Source organism: Periplaneta americana, chromosome 6, assembly GCF_040183065.1.
Source record: "Periplaneta americana isolate PAMFEO1 chromosome 6, P.americana_PAMFEO1_priV1, whole genome shotgun sequence".
NCBI classification, from domain to species: Eukaryota; Metazoa; Arthropoda; class Insecta; order Blattodea; family Blattidae; genus Periplaneta; species Periplaneta americana.
This window is the reverse complement of record NC_091122.1, coordinates 14,782,514-14,802,160: the sequence shown is the minus strand read 5'-3', so window position 1 is coordinate 14,802,160 and position 19,647 is coordinate 14,782,514. Positions and strand designations below refer to the sequence as shown.

Here is a 19,647-nt window from a genome sequence, read left to right as displayed (position 1 = left end):
ACTCAGTCCTAGTTGGAATGTTTATTCTCCTTGAAATTACTATTTAAACCATCCTTCATCATATAGTAACGTAGAATTCCTGCACGGAAATATGTTGTTGTTGTTGTTGTTGTTTTCTAATGCCAGGCGTTTGACAATAAAGTCATTTGACCTCTTGCACTCCAATATCTGCACGGAAATATAATATGTACTTCGGTACATCATAATAATATGATATGCGTAAGTAATCACTTAGTTATTCAAGACGGCGCTCATTCCTCGGATCCCGACCACTTATTCACTCATAATGAGAGCACCTCTGTACATGTGCGTTGGACATTGTGTCACTGTTACATATTCTGTGAAAACTGAGAGATATAATTTACACTGAGGGGATTCCATCAGGCATCGGAACTGGAATCCGGTTTGGCTTAGTGTATAAAGCGTCAGCACGTAGAGCTGAAAACCCGGGTTCGAGTCCCGGTGCTGGAGAGAATTTTTCTCTGTTCTATCCATCTTTCACAATCCGGAGGTGCCAACTGTTACGAATTTTCTGTAATTATTGCGGATTCCTCAATTATTACGGCATTACGGTCGAAGGGAAAATTATTACGGAAAGCTAAAATTATTTCTTCGGTAAAGAGAAAAAAAAAATGTGTAAAAAAATTCAGACTGAATGGTACCAAAGTGACATTAGAGTAAAGCTTTTATTTCAAAACGTTACAATTTTTCTTCCCTTGTAGATCGAATATAGATTCTTACGCCAAAACTTACAAGTGATTATTATGATTATTAAGTGTTAGCAGAATTTCTCAAGAGACGAACAAACAAGAAGACTGTGTTGACTAAATTGCGTTGTTGTTCCAGGTCGTATTTCCGCCTGCCCCGCATTAAGGAGTGGACGCAGATCAACCCGCCGCTCTTCAAGAAGAAGCCCGATCTGTTGCGACTGCTGGCCGGCGTGTACTCCAACAGACTGGACAACGTGGACCTGTACGTGGGGGGCATGCTGGAGTCCAGGGACGGGCCCGGCGAGCTGTTCAGGGCCATTATCAAGGAGCAGTTCACGAGGATTCGAGACGCCGACCGCTTCTGGTTCGAGAACACCGAGAGCGGGTCAGTAAAACAAACACGATCTGAGAACACTTTTTTCTCCATTACAGGACGCATACAAAGAAAGTACTTTGATGCTGAAAAAAGCCGGTTTCTACATTTTTACAAAAATATATGTTTTCAGTATTATCGATACTCCTATCTAAAATGAGGAACAAGGGGAATACAGAGAGGACAAGGGAATATAGGAGAAGGAGGGAGTGGCAAAGAGAATAGTGGGAATGCAAGAAGAACAAGGTGAATGATTCATTCAATTTCATTCATTCATTTATTTTATTCCATAGATCTTACATGAGCAATGAAGCTTTAAGATGTGGAACAAGTCAAAATTTTACAATATTACAATTACAATTTTTACAAATTTTTACAGTTTTACAAGTAATTTTCTACAATTTTGTGTAATTTTTACAATATTTTGGCGAGATGTAGTGAGATGAGGTGAGGTCCGAGAATTCGCCAAAAGATTACCCGGCATTTGCCTTTTGATTGGGGAAAATCTCGGAAAAACCCAACCAGGTAATCAAATCAAAGGGGTTGATGACGAGGACTCGCCATAGACCATCCGGCTTCAGTCCCACGGCTGGAGAAACCCTCGGAAGAAACCATTCAATGAGACCAAAGGGGGATCCAACCCAAGGCCGAACGCAGCTCCGGATCAGCAGCCCAGCGAGTCTGCCGACTGAGCTACATCGATGGCTCTACTAAAAATTTACAGTACATAGCCAATCAGATTATTAAATTTACAAACGCAAACGATCATTCGTCAGTTGAGCTATATGTATAATACAAAACAAGTAAGTTAATTAAATTTAAGGCATGAAAGAATAACAAGGGAAATACTCGTATAAGGAGAACTAAGATACGACAAGAGGAACAAGGGGACGACAAGGAGAACAAGGGGAATACAGAAAGAACAAGGGAATATAGAAGGTGGGGTGACAAGGAGAACAGTGGGAATGTGGGGAAAGCAAGGAAAATATAAGGAGGACAAGGGAAATACAAAGAGAATATAAGGAGAACAAGGGGACTACAATGTGAACAGTGGGAATAGAATGGGAACAAGTTGAATACAAGAGAAACAAGGAAAATATGAGGAGAACAAGAGGCAGACAAGGAAACCAACAGGGCGACAAGCAATACAAAGGGAGAAAGAAGGAGAACGAGGGAAATACAAGGAGAACAAGGTGAAGACAAGGATAACAATGGGAATAGAAGAAGAACAAGGAGAATGCAAGGAGAAAAAGGAAATGACAAAGAATATAAGGAGAAAACAAGAAGTATAAGGGGAACGAAGTTAGAATGAGGGAATACAAGGAGAGGAAGAAACAAGGAGAATAGGGGGAGGAGTAGGAGAATAAGGGGAACAAGGAGAACAAGGAAATGACAAAGAATATAAGGAGAAAACAAGAAGTATAAGGGGAACGGAGTTAGAATGAGGGAATACAAAGAGAGGAAGAAACAAGGAGAATAGGGGAGGAGTAGGAGAATAAGGGGAACAAGGAGAACAAGGTGAAAACAAGGAGAACAAGGCGATAAGAAATTGCATTTTTATGTGACCCAGGTTACCCACTCTCTTACCTAGTGAGAAGAATGAATATTATGCTCATTCCCTCACGTACGGAAACCCTCTTACTCATATCGCGGGTGGTATTGTGTGTATCATTGAACAAATAAGTTTTTTTTCCTACCAGCCCTGTTTCACATGTGAACATCTGGGTGCAGAATTTTTACAGATAAGGAAATCGAGGAGATCCGGCGGGTGAGGCTGTACGACGTGATCGTGAACAGCACGGACATCAAGGCCGACGAGATCCAGAAGCACGTGTTCTTCTGGGTGAAGGGGGACCCGTGCCCGCAGCCCGTCCAGCTCAACACCAGCCTGCTGGAGCCCTGCAAGTACCTCCAGGGCTACGACTACTTCGAGGTAGGTATATTCATTTTTGTTGCGAACCAATCAGGTACCGATATATAGTATTTCACCTTCAGAATATTCTATTTTTTTGCGCAGTTGAGACAGATTTATCCACATATCCATTCACTGTTTGAGTCGCTTGAGAAACTTCTTGCCCCATCAACTAAAACTTACCCTAGTGCAAACCCTAGTAATGCCGCACTTCGATTATTGTGACGTTTTGTTAAGTGACCCAAGTTCTGAACTGTTAGTCAAGTTACAGCGAGTTCAGAATATGTGCGTCCGATACGTGTGCAACATCCGACGATATGATCACATATCACCGTCCTTCGCAAGTCTTTCGTGGCTCCGACGCAAAGAACGTAGAACTTTACACTCTTTGTCTTTACTCTTTCGAATTCTGCACACCTTAACACCAAATTACCTTTCGTCTCGCTTCTCTTATCTATACTCAAACCATGACGTAAATACCAGATCACTTATCTGTGGCACGCTAAGTATACCTCTTCATAGAACATCTCGTTATTCATCATCTTTTACAGTATCCACCTCGCGACAATGGAATTCCTTGTCACAAAATATTAGGGGCTGCAAGACAATAAACACTTTTAAAAATAGCTTAAAGGATAAAACCTTCTTAGCAATTGACTCCAATTATACTGACTTAAAGGTCACTGACTATATGGTAACTTCTTTCTTTAGATATGCATCCTGATAGCGCTGTATTTTCAAAATTGCCTCTCAAGAATATCTTCCTATTATGTAACATTATTTGAAATATATTAGCATTCTATGTATTTTAGTTTAATTCTGCTACACAGTTTGTATTTAATTGTTTAATTAATACTTCATAGTATTTTACTGTTTAATTCATAAGTAACTCCTGTATACACATAACTTTTATCTACATCAAATTGTTGTATTCTTTGTAGCTTGTAAGTTCATACATATGTATGTATACATTTTGCTGGTTGAGTGGAAGAGAAGGTCTTACGGCCTTAACTCTGCCAGCTAAAATAAATCTTTATTATTATTATTATTATTATTATTATTATTATTATTATTATTATTATTATTATTGTTATTATTATTATTATTATTATTATTATTATTATTATTATTATTATTCCGGAGGGAAAAAGACCTTTGGGGAGGCCGAGACGTAGGTGGGAAGATAATATTAAAATGGATTTGAGGGAGGTGGGATATGATGGTAGAGACTGGATTAATCTTGCTCAGGATAGGGACCAATGGCGGGCTTATGTGAGGGCGGCAATGAACTACGGGTTCTTTAAAAACCAGTAAAGTATTATTATTATATTATTATTATTATTATTATTATTATTATTATTATTATTATTATTATTATTATTATTATTATTATTATTATTATTATGTTAGTTTCTAACTGGGTGGTAGAATCGTCGTGGGTGAGTAGCAAATATTGGAAGAACTCCGAACGAACGAATTAATGATTGAGAAAGAACTTAATATGTGAGCTCCAAACCTGTAGGCCACTTATCTCACTTCGCGTTTCGCTGCACCACCAGCGAATAGGAATTATAAAGAACGGATACTGAGTAAATTTCCATCAGCCGATTATTCGCAGCAGTCCAACTGCATATCTTGTTATTTTTCCCTTCCTGAAACCAAACTGCTCTTCTTCCAACTCTCCTTACTTTATTAAAATTATTGCATAAGAAATGCATCCTATGGAATACTGTATCAATTTAAGGGTTAATAGGAAAGAAGTGAAGAAACTTCTGAGAAAGGCTAATGCCCGCACGGGTTGCCTTGTCTATGATGATGATGATAATGATGATGATGATGATGATGGTTGTTGTTGTTGTTGTTGCTCTTGCTCTTGCTCTACTGGTGCTTGTTTCCAGTTGCACGTCATTTGAAGAATGTACAATCTGAGTTCGTGCAGTTTCCTGTTCTATAGCGTTTTTAATAATAATAATAATTGTGTTGCAGGGCAGCGAGCTGGCGTACATCTACGCGTGCGTGTTCCTGGGCTTCGTGCCCATCGTGTGCGCCGGGGCGGGTTACGGCGTCGTGAAGCTGCAGAACCGTCGTCGCCGCCGCCTGCGCATGCGGCAGGAAGAACTGAAGAACAACGCGGGGGGCAAAGCCTCTGTAGACAAGATGGCGGTGCGGGAATGGTTGCACGCGAACCACCGCCGGCTCGTCAAAGTCAAGTTCGGGCCTGAGGCCGCCATCCACACGGTGGACAGGAAGGGGGAGAAGCTGAGAACTGTCAACTTCAGGACCGCCGAAGCCCTCACCGTCGAGGAGTCGCAGGTGGGTGGGGTTGCCAGGATCGGAATAACTCAAAACATAAACAATGTCATCAAAATGACCCATAATTAATATTTGCAATTAATATTTAAGGGGAAAAATTCGCTCCGGCGCCGGGGATCTAACCCGGGTCCTTGGTTCTACGTACCAAGCGCTCTGACCACTGAGCTACGCCGAATTCAATCCACAGCGCCGGATCGAACCCTATTCCTTCAATGTTTCCCTTTGTGGCCTGACTCCAAGTTAGGCATATATGTTGACGTATATGTCCAATGTCAACTGCCATTATATTAGGAGCGCACTCAGTTGAGTGACTTGTTTGGCCGGGATCCCGCAGCTAAGTGCACAGTAATCTGTACAGACATATGCACTGCAGCTATGAGAATATTATAGATTTATTAATTTGTCCTACAGAATAATATCTGTAATATTGACAATTAATATTTGAGGAGAAAAATTCGCTCCGGCGCCGGGGATCGAACCCGGGTCCTTGGTTCTACGTACCAAGCGCTCTGACCACTGAGCTACGCCGAATTCAATCCAAAGCGCCGGATTCTACATTCTATAAAATTACTTTCTCATTATAAATTTTGTGCATCGCAAAACAAATTAGGATCTGAGAATGCGTAGGTTCGATTCCCACCTGGGCTTATTACCTGGTTGACTTTTTTCCCTCAGGTTTTCCTCAGCTGTAAGCCAAATGTCAGGTAATATATGACGAATTATCGACCTCATCTCGTCAAATACCGTCTCGCTATCACAATTCCATCGACACTAAATAACCTAATGGTTGATACAGCGTCGTTAAACAAGCAAGTAAAAAACCGTTAGTTTCTAACGTTATCACTCATAGTTCTGTCTACATTACATAACGACATTCTTACATTATATTAGGTTGGTGCAAAAGTTCGTACCGTTTTTTCGCTGTAAAAATATTTTATTTGAAATGAATAGAAGACAGAAATTATTCAGTAGCTATATTCCTCTACATTAGGCCTACCTGTGACTGCCAACAGTCGGGTAATTTTTCCATTCCACAATATTCTTTACTTAACCTAAATCGTTTTCAAACTCCTTTGCTTCAACCATAAGCCTAAAATATAACTCGCCTCGTCTTTGTATGTTCCGTTACCTTAACAATATTTCTTGCTCATACATTTAAAAAATTTCATCATCTGAAGAATCCATAGCATAATATTTTCCAAATGCATATAGGCCTAAACATAATATAGAGAACAAACTTGATCGCAGAATCATTATTTGACGAATACAAATTGGTGATCGAATCTTTTGATCGCCGATCAAATATAGGTTGTTCTTTCTGCAACAGGAATGTAACTGATTGCCAGTCAAACTCCGGTTAACCATCGATCAAAGTCCGATCATAAATGTTTAACGTTTCTGCAACTGGTCCTTAGTTTTGTCCTTTAAATGTGCAGAAATTTGATCCGAACAAATGTAACTTTTCATTCTGCAAAGGAATTTTACAATGTTACATTCGTTCAGATCAAATTTCTGCACATGTAAAGGACAAAACTAACATTCTTTCTATTATAGGTTTATTAATTTGTCCTACAGAATAGTATCTGTAATATTGACAATTAATATTTAAGGAGACAAATTCGCTCCGGTGCCGGGGATAGAACCCGGGACCTTGGTTCTACCTACCAAGCGCTCTGATCACTGAACTACGCCGAATTCAATCCACAGCACCGGACCGAACCCTCCTCCTTCAGTGTTTCCCTTTGTGGCCTGACTCCAAGTTAGGCATATATGTTGACATATATGTCCAATGTCAACTGCCATTATACTAGGAGCGCACTCAGTTGAGTGGCCGGGATTCCGCAGTTAAGTGCACAGTAATCTGTAGAAATATATGCACTGCGGCTATGAGAATATTATACATTTATTAATTTGTCCTACAGAATAATATCTGTAATATTGACAATTAATATTTAAGGAGACAAATTCGCTCCGACGCCGAGGATCGAACCCGGGTCCTTGGTTCTACGTACCAAGCGCTCTGACCACTGAGCTACGCCGAATTCGGTCCGGTGCTGTGGATTGAATTCGGCGTAGCTCAGTGGTCAGAGCATTTGGTACGTAGAACCAAGGACCCGGGTTCGATCCCCGGCGCCGGAACGAATTTGTCTCCTTAAATATTAATTAAAATTCTTTCATTCATTTATTGTCATAATACACTGCTCTCTTAAATTGACTGAGCATATCGGGAATTAAATCAATGACTTTCCCAAAACACGCTCTGAAATGTTTCATATAAAACAATTGTTATCTGGAAAAGGAAGCAAAATTTAATTTAACTTTTTTTTTGTTTGAAATATTTCAAAGAATAGCCTCCTAAAGTTAATGGCATTACCTACGGTTGATCCTATATACATTAGCTCACGACAACAGGCCCTACACACATAGATGAGCAGTTGTGTTGATGCGTTGCAGGACAGCAGTGGGAACAAGAAGCGCCCGCTGGTGCTGATCCGCGTGCCGCGGGACCACGACCTGGTGCTGGAATTCGACACGCTGGCGGCGCGGCGCAAGTTCGTGTCCAAGCTGGAGGCCTTCCTCAACTCGCACAAGAAGCGGCTGGTGAGCGTGCAGTCGCCGCGCGAGGCGATGCTGGCCAACGCGGAGACCCGCGAGCGCAGACAGAAGCGGCTGGAGCACTTCTTCCGCGAGGCCTACGCCCTCACGTTCGGGCTGAAGCCGGGGGAGAAGCGGCGGCGCTCGCACGCGGACAGCGAGGACGACGGCGAGGTGATGACGGTGATGCGGACGTCGCTGTCCAAGAGCGAGTTCGCCAGCGCGCTGGGCATGAAGCCCGACGCCGTGTTCGTGCGCAAGATGTTCAACATCGTCGACAAGGACGGCGACGGCCGCATCTCCTTCCAGGTACATCTCTGTTGCATTTGTGCGCATGTGTATGTCGTGATTTTGCGTCTTTGTACGTACATACCTTACTTACTTACTTTTAAGGAACTCGGAGGTTCATTGCCGCCCTCACATAAGTCCGCCATCGGTCCCTATCCTGAGCAAGATTAATCTAGTCTCTACCATCATATCCCAACTCCCTCAAATTCATTTTAGTATTATCCTCTCATCTACGTCTCGGACTACCCAAAGGTCTTTTTCCCTCCGGCCTCCCAACTAACACTATATTCATTTCTGGATTCGCGTATACGTGCTACATGCCCTGCCTATCTCAAACGTCTGGATTTAATGTTCCTACTTATGTCAGGTGAAGAATACAATGCGTGAAGTTCTGTGTTGTGTAACTTTCGCCATACTCCTGTAACTTCATCCCTCTTAGCCCCAAATATTTTCCTAAGCACCTTATTCTCAAACACCTTTAACCTATGTTCCTCTCTCAGAGTGAGAGCCCAAGTTTCACAACCACACAAAACAACTGATAATATAACTGTTTTATAAATTCTAACTTTCAGATTTTTTGACAGCAGACTGGATGATAAAAGCTTTTCAACCGAATAATAACAGGCATTTCCCATATTTATTCTATGTTTAATTTCCTCCCGAGTATCATTTATATTTGTTATTATGATGGAAATTGTATCCTCATACATGTTCCTTCGTTTTCCGCATTGAGTCGGAGTGTAGTAGCTATGTTTCGATGGAAAAGATGGGAAGAAATTGGTTTATAAGTGTTACCAATCTGGCAATTTCAAACAGATATTATGAATACCTATTATTCTTCATTGACGAGTGTATTTTGACATTGAAATTATACTGTTATAGTGGCAGGGAAAAGATTTTGAAGTGTTGCGAAAACAATGAAAATATGACACAGGGTCAGTCTAGTGAGTGAAATGAGAGTAAAATGAATCTGGGGAATGATTACCTGTGCTAAAATATGCATGTGTGTATGTATGTATGTATGTATGTATGTATGTATGTATGTATGTATGTATGTATGTATGTATGTATCAATATCTATCGAGCGCGATAGAGGCTGTCGGAGACAGGAGGTCAAAGGTTCGATCTCCCGAGACCGGTAATACTGACCGACGTTTTCATGGTCTTCCTCAGTCACATCAGATAAACGCCTGGTTTGTTCTTTAACGTACGTCAATACCATGATAGCAAAGTTTTCTATTTAGACTTGCTAAGTGTAGATTTGCACGTGTAAGTATTTAGATATATGTACTCTTAAGTGTTTAGATTAGGAAAACAGAGAGGGTTTGGAATTGAGCGGGTTACATTAGCTGTTTGTTTATGCTGATAACGTGAATATGTTAGTAGAAATCCACAAACGATTAGGGTAAACACGGGAATTTTACTTGAAGCAAGTAAGAATGTGGGTTTGGAAGTAAACCCCAAAACACGAAGTATGTGGTTGTCTCGTGTCCGAACATAGTACGAAATGGTCATATAAAAATTGGAAATTTATCGTTTGGAAAGCTGAAAAAATTCAAGTATCTTGGAGTAACAGTAACAAATATAAGTAACATTCAAGAGGAAATTAAACGCAGAATTAATATGGGAAATGCCTGTTAATATTCGGTTGAGAAGCGTTTGTCATCCAGTCTGCTGTCAAAAAGGCTGAAAGTTAGAATTTATAAAACAGTTATATTATGGGTTGTTCTGTATGGTTATGAAACTTGGACTCTCACTTTGAGAGAGGAACAGAGGTTAAGGGTGTTTGAGAATAAGGTGCTTAGAAAAATATTTGGTGCTAAGAGGGATGAAGTTGCAGGAGAACGGAGAAAGTTACAACGCAGAACTGCACGCATTGTATTCTTCACCTGACATAATTAGGAACATTAAATCCAGACGTTTGAGATGGACAGGGCATGTAGCACGTATGGGTGAATCTAAAAATACATATAGAGTGTTAGTTGGGGGACTTGAGGGAAAAAGACCTTTGGGGAAACCAAGACGTAGATGGGAGGATAAAACTGAAATGGATTTGAGAGAGGTGGAATATGAGACTGGATTAATGTTGCTCAGGATAGGGATCGATGGCGGGCTTATGTGAGGGCGGCAATGAACCTCGGGGTTTCTTAAAAGCTATTTGTAAGTAAGTGTTTAGATTTGGAGCCTATTTTTTTATTTATCTCTTATTGTAATCTGTAATTGCCACTGGATGAAAATCCATTCGTAGTTAATAAATATTAATTCATAATTAAATTCCACGAGCCGCCACTGTTATTACTTTCGTGGAATGAGTTCACACTCTGTAAAGAGGGCTTTAATGGCATTCCAGGAATTCCTGGACACAGTGGTGCTCTTCTCGCGTGGGAAGACAGAAGACAAGCTGCGGATCATTTTCGACATGTGTGACAACGACCGAAACGGCGTGATCGACAAGGGTGAGCTGTCAGAGATGCTGAGGTCCCTGGTGGAGATCGCGCGAACCACGAGCCTGTCCGACGAGCACGTGACGGAGCTGATCGACGGCATGTTTCAAGACGCGGGTCTGCAGCAGAAGGACTTCCTCACGTACAGTGATTTCAAGCTCATGATGAAGGAGTACAAGGGCGACTTCGTGGCCATAGGCCTGGACTGCAAAGGTGCCAAGCAGAACTTCCTAGACACGTCCACCAACGTGGCCAGGTGTGTAACTAATATACATTTATATATATTATTTTAATGTATCGAAGTACATATGATATTTCCATGCAGATATTCTGCGTCATCATACGATGAAAGAGTAATGGAACGGAGAAAAATTCTCTCTGGCGCCGGGATTTGAACCCGGGTTTTCAGCTCTACGTGCTGATGCTTTATCCACTAAGCCACACCAGATACCCACCCTGGCATCGGACAGAATCGTCTCAGATTAAGCTCCAACTCTTGGGTTCCCTCTAGTGGCTGCCCTCTGCACTACGTCATAGATGTCTATGACGGCCAAATAGTCACTCATAACGAGTGCACCTCAGCACATGTGTGGACTTCAGTCCTACGTTCATAGACATCTATGACGTAGTGCAGAGGACGGCCACTAGAGGGAACCCAAGAGTTGGAGCTTAATCTGAGACGATTCTGTCCGATGCCGGGGTGGTATCTGGTGTGGCTTAGTGGATAAAGCATCAGCATGTAGAGCTGAAAACCCGGGTTCAAATCCCTGCGCCGGAGAGAATTTTTCTCCGTTCCATTACTCTTTCATCGTATAATATACATTGCTTCACAGTCGCTTACACAACCATGCTGATTTTTATGTAATAAATTGGCTTACTAAAAGATCCTGAAAATGGTGTGGGTTTAAGCTAGTGGTCGTCAGCACTTGCAGAAATGGGTAAAGTGCAAGGAGTGTTGGTTGTGAGGCCGGAGGGAAAAAGACCTTTGGGGAGGCCGAGACGTAGATGGGAGGATGGTGTTGGAATGGATTTGAGGGAGGTGAGATTGTGATGATGGAGAGTGGATTGGTCTTGCTCAGGATAGGGACCGATGGCGGGCTTGTGTAAGAGCGGCAATGAACCTCCGGGTTCCTTAAAAGCCTGTAAGTAAATAATATACAATGCATAGTGTGGCCCGCCAAAGTGGTGTGCAACTTGAAAATGGGTCACAGTCCTGCCAACTATCCGCCATATGCGGAATCCGATTCACGCAAGTGAAGTGGGTAGGCATTAGATACACACAGATATTTAATATACATTCCATAGATATCTTATCTTGTGGGTGAATACCCCAGGCACTGAGATATTCAACAGTATTTTCATAAAATTACAGTTGGAAGTAAATCCCGAAAAGACTAAGTATATGATTATGTCTCGTGACCAGAATATTGTATGAAATGGAACTATAAAAATTGGAGATTTATCCTTCGAAGAGGTGGAAAAATTCAAATATCTTGGAGCAACAGTAACAAATCTAAATGACACTCGGGAGGAAATTAAACGCAGAATAAATATGGGAAATGCCTGTTATTATTCGGTTGAGAAGCTTTTGTCATCTAGTCTTCTGTCAAAAAGTCTGAAAGTTAGAATTTATAAAACAGTTATATTACCGGTTGTTCTGTATGGTTGTGAAACTTGGACTCTCACTTTGAGAGAGGAACAGAGATTAAGCTTGTTTGAGAATAAGGTTCTTAGGAAAATATTTGGGGCTAAAAGGGATTGAAGTTACAGGAGAATGGAGAAAGTTACACAACGCAGAGCTGCACACATTGTATACTACACCTGACATAATTAGGAACATAAAATCCAGACGTTTGAGATGGGCAGGATATGTAGCACGTATGGGCGAATCCAGAAATGCACATACAGTGTTAGTTGGGAGGCCGGAGGGAAAAAGACCTTTGGGGAGGCCGAGACGTAGATGGGAAGATAATATTAAAATGGATTTGAGGGAGGTAGGATATGATGGTAGAGACTGGATTAATCTTGCTCAGGATAGGGACCAATGGCGGGCTTATGTGAGGGCGGCAATGAACCTACGGGTTCCTTAAAAGCCAGTAAGTAGTAGTATTTAACACTGGAAATCTGGTAGAAACCTGGGAACAAATTATTAAATCGGAGACATTCCAGAGACAAATTTCGGGGACTGTCCCTGGAAAACGGGCATGTCTAGAAACCTTGACAAAAATTCCATTATTTCAGTGATACCTGTGCAGTTAAAATCATAGTTAAATAAGCTGCGCATATTTGTTGCAGAATGACGAGCTTTCACATCGAGCCTGCACAGGATGGGGCCCGCCACTGGTTGCTGAGGAAGTGGGACTGCATCACTACATTCCTGGAGGAGAATCGTCAGAACATCTTCTATTTATTTGTCTTCTACGTTATCACCATTGCGTTGTTTGTGGAGCGGTTCATACGTAAGTAACAATAATAAATAGAGATGTTTTTATAAGAACAAACTGCTATCCATTTCATTACTTTCTGGTTCTAAATATGTGTACTTTTTCCGTGCATATTTGCATGTTTTGGCCTTGTTGGAGATAAAAACATGCATAATGCATATTTAAGCAATTTTTAGCTTAATCATGCATATAATATACATTATATTCAGTTTAAATGCATGTTTTAATGGTTTTGAGTTGACACCTCAGTTTCTCGATTTTTATGTCCCGTATTTTAGCTTAAGGAATCAAGATTGAAGAAGGAAAAGAAAAATAATAAATAACAGAAAAAGGTTCATTCAAGTTTGTACCTGTAACTTCTTTTGATGTAGAGAAGTCATTCTCTGCCTACAAAAACATATTGACTGACAAGCGCAGGAATCTCACAGTAACCAATTTAGAAATGTTGTTAGTTGTTAACTGCGCAAAAAAAGGTGAGGTGAAATAAGAAGTTAGGAACAAAATTGAAAGTGCATATTTTAATGTATTTAAGTCTATTCATTCTTGAATGGACAAATTTGATTGGTTTTCTATTTGGATTACTACAGTTATTACAACCAGGAATACACTATAGCTGACCAGGTTATCAATCATTATTATTTGCATTCATAAAGCTTGAAATATGCATTCAAATATGCTTTATGAAATCTTAAAATATGCAGTATAAAATGCTATATAAATTTCAGCTAGTAAATTTTTTTTTACTTTTAAATGGAATAGAAAGATGGTAGTTTTTAAACCTCAACACATGCACAATTTGTTGAAAGTTGTGTAAAACATTGTGCATTGCAATAAAACACAGTTAAACAACTAACTTGAGTTTAACTGTATTATTTACGTAAGTTATAAAATTTCTATCTTTTACCCAAATTACCTAATGCTGAGAATTGCAGGAAATTATCAAAAAAATTTAAATTATGGTTTATTTAACGATGCTCCCAACTGCCGAGGTTATATCAGCGTCGCCGGTGTGCCAGAATTTTGTCCCATAGGAGTTCTTTTACATGCCAGTAAATCTACTGACATGAGTCTGTCGCATTTAAGCACACTTACATGCCATCGACCTGGGGCAGGGTCGAACCCACAACCTCGAGCACAGAAGGCCAGCACTATACCGACTGCTCTCCCCAGGCTGACCAGGAAACGATGAATGTCATATTCATGTTTTCCATGGTGAAGATCGTATGCCTGTCAGAAAACAGATTTTGTACATTTAGAATATCCTCTCCCTATCACAAGAAGACAAAGGTGGAACAAACTCCATATTGCTTCTTGTGTCAACTCCTCTTGTAATTATTTTGCTGCTTCAAAATGCAACAATTTTGTATTTTACAAACAAAATGGCATGCACAACTTTTTTAAGTTTTCCATAAAACCTTTTTGCAATTCCTTATGTTTCAGGGGTCAAAGCATAGTTAACATTTTGAACTAATAACAAGGACTCGTCCAGTAGAGAACATACTGTTTCAATTTTTATTACTGTTTCAGATAGACTGACTCACGTGGTACTAACGCAAATGAGCTAATCATAATGTCGTGTCTCCACAGAATGTGAATAATTCCTTATCCATTAAACTTCGAAGAATTGCTAAATACTCCATTTTTATTACAAAAGCATATATATATATATATATATATATATATATATATATATATATATATATATATATATATATATATCAGAATACGTAACTTTTATGCTGAAATAGGAAAATATGCATGCAATGTAAATAAATCTTAAAACATGCAATCATATACACTAACAAAATATATCTGTTAAATAATTACTATTGTCATGATAATCGAAGAAAACTGTGTTTGCATTATGTTAAATTAGTGTGCTTGCAATATGCATTTTACATATAGATCCTTGCTCTAGTTATCAGTAATGGTATTGTGACCTACAGAGCAAATGCCTATTAGCCATTGTCATGGTTGCAGACTACTCGTTCATGGCAGAGCACACGGATCTACGCCACATCATGGGCGTGGGGATCGCCATCACTCGTGGCTCGGCGGCTTCACTGTCCTTCTGTTACTGCCTGCTGCTGCTCACCATGTCACGCAACCTGCTCACCAAGCTCAAGGAGTTCTCCGTGCAGCAGTACATCCCACTCGATGCCCACATACAGGTACTTTGTACACTTCAAATAGGGTAACAAATCTGCTCATTACAACTCATTTCACAAAAATATTGGTAAATTTATAACCATTACAGAAACCCTTAAGCTTTTTTATATTCTGCAATTAAAATACAATGCTTTTCATATTACAAGTGAAAACACCTTACCTTACCTAATTTTTTTTTTTTTACTCAGCCTCCTATAAAATTGAGTACCGGGTCTTTCCCGGGGGTAAAAGGCGGTCAGAGCGTGGTGCCAACCACACCACCTCATTCTAGTGCCGAGGTCATGGAAAGCATGGGGCTCTACCTCCATGCCCCCTAAGTGCCTTCATGGCATGTTACGGGGATACCTTTACCTCATTCTAGTGTCGAGGTCATGGAAAGCATGGGGCTCTACCACCATGCCCCCCAAGTGCCTTCATGGCATGTTACTGGGATACCTTTACCTTTTACCTTTACCAATGCCACCAGGTTGTAATTTGACATTTCTGGTTTCTCCTGGCAGTGGCTTATTTGTAACCACTTCTGAGGTTGGGGTGCCTGGAAGGCGGAGTTACGCTGCCCCGATGATTTTCTGAAAGGATGATTATGAAGTGCCAGGCGAGGTCTTAAACCTAAGCCTAACCTAATTTCCAGACAGTGGACGAACATAGGAAAAAATTTCTTTGTTCTAACCGGGAATCGAAGTGTTGTGACTGGCTGATGGGTACCGTTTTTTGATTGGGTGATTATGGTGAAGTGATACCTATGTGATTGGCTATGATTGTAATTTCTAGATGTTTCAGATTTTTTTTCCAATGCCACCAGGTTGTCGATTTGACATTTCTAGTTTCTCCTGGCACTGGCTTAGTTGTAACCCACTTCTGAGGTTGGGGCGTCTGGAAAGCGGAGTTACACTGCCCCGATGATATATTTTGATAGGATGATTATGAAGTGCCAGGAGAGGTCTCAAACCTAAGCCTAACCTAATTTCCAGACCATGGACGAACATAGAAACATTCCCCTTTAAGGAAAAATATCTGTGTTCTTAACTGGAATTGAACCCGGGACCTCAAGAACAGTAGTCTGAAGCTCTGATCACTAGCCCATAAGGCTGGTCAAAATATATGCACCGCCCGGGAATCGAACCCGGGTCGCAAGAATGGGAATCTTGCATGATACCACATCACCAGCGGTGCAAGGCTTACCTAAATTAATTATTGGCCCAAGTTTTGTGCCAAACCTGACTGAGGGTGAAAAAAATTAATTGCTTGGCTTCCTTCAAAAATGAACTCAAACTGAAAGATCTGTATCTGAGATTTATGGTAAGCAAAAGAACCCTACTCCTGAGTGAAAGGGAAATATGATCTGGTGAGATTTTCATGGCCAATTTTTTATTTTGAATAAACAGATGTTTTTACAGGTCTGTGTAACTGCAGCAGTTCCTAATTTTCTAATCATTAATATAGAAAATTTTGAAGAACTTCTAACAAGTTTATTAAAACTTGTAGAAGGTACATACTGTGCAAATTTCACGAGAGGATCCTAGTGAGGGGAGTATGGTCCTTGGGGGGGGGGGGGGTAAGAGGAGAGGGTAAGCTACTGTCCAACTCAATGGTTATGTAGCATCTTGATTTTCTCCACTCGTTTCTGTTGGCCCCTCTGTTAAGACTGGTGACTGAGCTGTTACGCTTTTTCCTGAAAATATTTGTTTAAAATAATTTAAAGAAACATTTTTATTTATTTTTATTTGTCTACCATGATGTGTGTTATTTATTGTATGTCAGTGTTTGTTAATCAATTGGCTTGTGCTCTTATTGCACCTGGAATGACTGTATTGGTTTTTCCTGATACCAGGGTAATAGAATATCGGAAGAGGTATTAAATATCATTTCTTCAACATATAATAATTTTGGAAGCAAACGTTTTCATAAAACATATTATAATCATCTGGAACAGTACATTCTCATAATAAACAAGAGACAGCCGCTAGGCGCTTCTAATTATTAGGGCACTAGAACATGCGAGGAGTATAGAGTAACTCAATCTTAATTTTGGCATCGAAAATTCTCATAGTAAACAACTGACGATGTCAAGGCACACGTAAAAACAAATGATGATCACCAGGCACATGTTTATATACAAATAAATTATGATCACCAGGCGTATTGTGGCGGTTTTTTTTTAATTTGTACCGGTACCGAATGTTGTAAAAATAACTACTTATTTAGGGTTCTGAAGTGAATAATTTTGGACAGATACTGAATTTTGAACATTATCTTATGCATTTTTTGTATCTTTCTATCAGTTCTTTTTCGTTCCTTTCGTGGTTAGTAATGACAACATAAATTGTTGAGAAAATAATATCTGCTTGAAGATTATTTTATGTTTAACTGTGTTTGTTTTAAACAAAAGCCTGAGTTCATAGAATTAACACTATTTAATAAATTACGAGTACCGTACATTAAGCAATAATTGAGCATTTATAAATTACTTCTTATGTCAGTTTGATGAACGTGTATTATTAAGAATAAAGAGAATTAAAGCTCTTAATGATACAAATAAACTAGCGCTTAATATTGATAAAAACAGTGTAAGCAAAGTAATACGTTTAATAGTGCTTGCTGAGTTTTCCTACAATATTAGATTAAATGGAAAATGGAATTGATCTCAAGGAATCTATAAACACAAAGTTTTTTGGTTTTTAATTGGATAATCACTAGAACTGGAAAATACGCATAGAATAATATTACCCTAAATTGAGCTTACCCTCTTATACATTAAGATCCATATCTTCTATTGGCAATATAAAGATCCTTAAAATAATGTATGTTGCATACTTCCATTATAGAATGAAATAGCCTACATGGCTTAATATTCTGGGATAACTCAACTGAAACTTAACATGTTTTTCTTTTAGAAAAGAAAGCCCGAAAAATGACAAGTACCGTATGCATAAAAGGACGTATTGTAAAAAGATTTTCCATTACGATTATATTTTATGTTAAAAATCGAGATACTTTGTGTACTAATTAGAACATTCCTAATTTAATACAGGATATAAATCAGATCTTCAAGTCTTCACTGCACTGCCCCATTATTTTAAAGTTTTAAAAGGCCAAGAGAAAAAGTTCAGAACAGAATTAAGAAAATGTTTCGTATTCATACCTTCTGCTCAACTGAAGAACTGCTTATGCTTGTAAATTAATTTAATTCTACCAGCTACTTACTTTGTGTTGTGAATCTATGCTGATCCGATTTCTTTACAGTCCAAATCTCACTAGTGCCATATTTGTACTAGTGGTCTTGCCAAATTTTTATAAATTTTGATTTCAGTGTGCTTTTGCGGAACAGTTCAGTTTTCAATATGTTGTCTCTCAAAATTCCTTTAGGATGCTTAAATGTCCTGCTTTCACAAAATTGGGTTTAAATGTCCCACTTTACGAAAATTAATGCTCAATAGCATTTGTAAAGCAACAGAAATTAAGATCATCTCAATCCCCCACCCCTCTCTCTCTTTGACATTCAATATCGATGGTTGAACCTTGATACCCTCAGATGACACTTTTGAAATATGTCACAGATGTCAAAGTTTCTGAGTGGAATGACTAAAATACTTAATGATAAACTGTAGGCTGAGATTTTTCTGTATTTGAAAGCTAAGAATGTGAGAATGTGAGATATCAGGCCATGGTGAATATTATGCAGTGTATTCTCTTCTTTCCCTGGGATCAGTGCACCCGTAGAAAAAAGTGCTTTCACTCAACAAGTTATGATCCTCAAAAAATCTAATATCTTTGAACACCCTGAAAGAGATATTGTTGACACCCACTTCGACTTCCAAAAAAATTTGTTGAAAACGAATCTATGAAACAGGACCTCTACCTTCATTTCTCATCAATAAAGACATTAGGAATATTTATTAGCGGTGTCTGATGATACAAGTAGGCCCTAAAGATAAATCTGAATTTATTTTAAGTATGTTACGTAACTTAAACCTTTAAAAGATATTAATCACTAATGTACATAATGTTAGACCTAATATGGAAATTGAGGATAAAATTATTCCAGCTGTTACTGGTACAAAAAAATTTTGTTACATTCATATTTGATAGTATAACATCATAAAAAGCACGTGTAATGAAATAACTACCAGAGTTTTTAGTTTTCATCATATTATTACTTTCAGAAAGTTGTAAAATAAATATTGGTTTTTGTCAAGTTTGTTTCTATTATTTTAAACTAAAAAAACTTAAGTCAATAATAGTTTTGTATTTTCAGTCAAAACAGAATTTATTTTTCTGCCATCATATATTTGATAAGTGTTTGACTGAAAATACAAAACTATTATTGACTTAATTTCACAAAAACTTATCTGAATCAACATGACCTTTAAATTTAAAAAAACTTAACCTAGCTATACAA

The 19,647-nt window shown here is 39.1% G+C and overlaps 1 protein-coding gene and 1 non-coding gene across 2 annotated transcripts in view; one reads left to right on the top strand and one right to left on the bottom strand.

The window, feature by feature from the left end:
• The window catches only part of Duox (dual oxidase), a 324,851-nt gene that overhangs the window by 286,444 nt on the left and 18,760 nt on the right, over positions 1–19,647 (top strand). Inside the window, exons 9-15 of the mRNA XM_069827530.1 lie at positions 847–1,095; positions 2,815–3,016; positions 4,982–5,308; positions 7,763–8,212; positions 10,542–10,891; positions 12,931–13,094; positions 15,060–15,250. Coding sequence (XP_069683631.1) covers positions 847–1,095; positions 2,815–3,016; positions 4,982–5,308; positions 7,763–8,212; positions 10,542–10,891; positions 12,931–13,094; positions 15,060–15,250 — 1,933 coding nt within the window. The remainder of the gene's footprint in view (positions 1–846; positions 1,096–2,814; positions 3,017–4,981; positions 5,309–7,762; positions 8,213–10,541; positions 10,892–12,930; positions 13,095–15,059; positions 15,251–19,647) is intronic.
• Positions 16,351–16,421, bottom strand: TRNAG-CCC (transfer RNA glycine (anticodon CCC)). Its single transcript has one exon. It is a non-coding gene; the product is annotated as a tRNA-Gly (tRNA).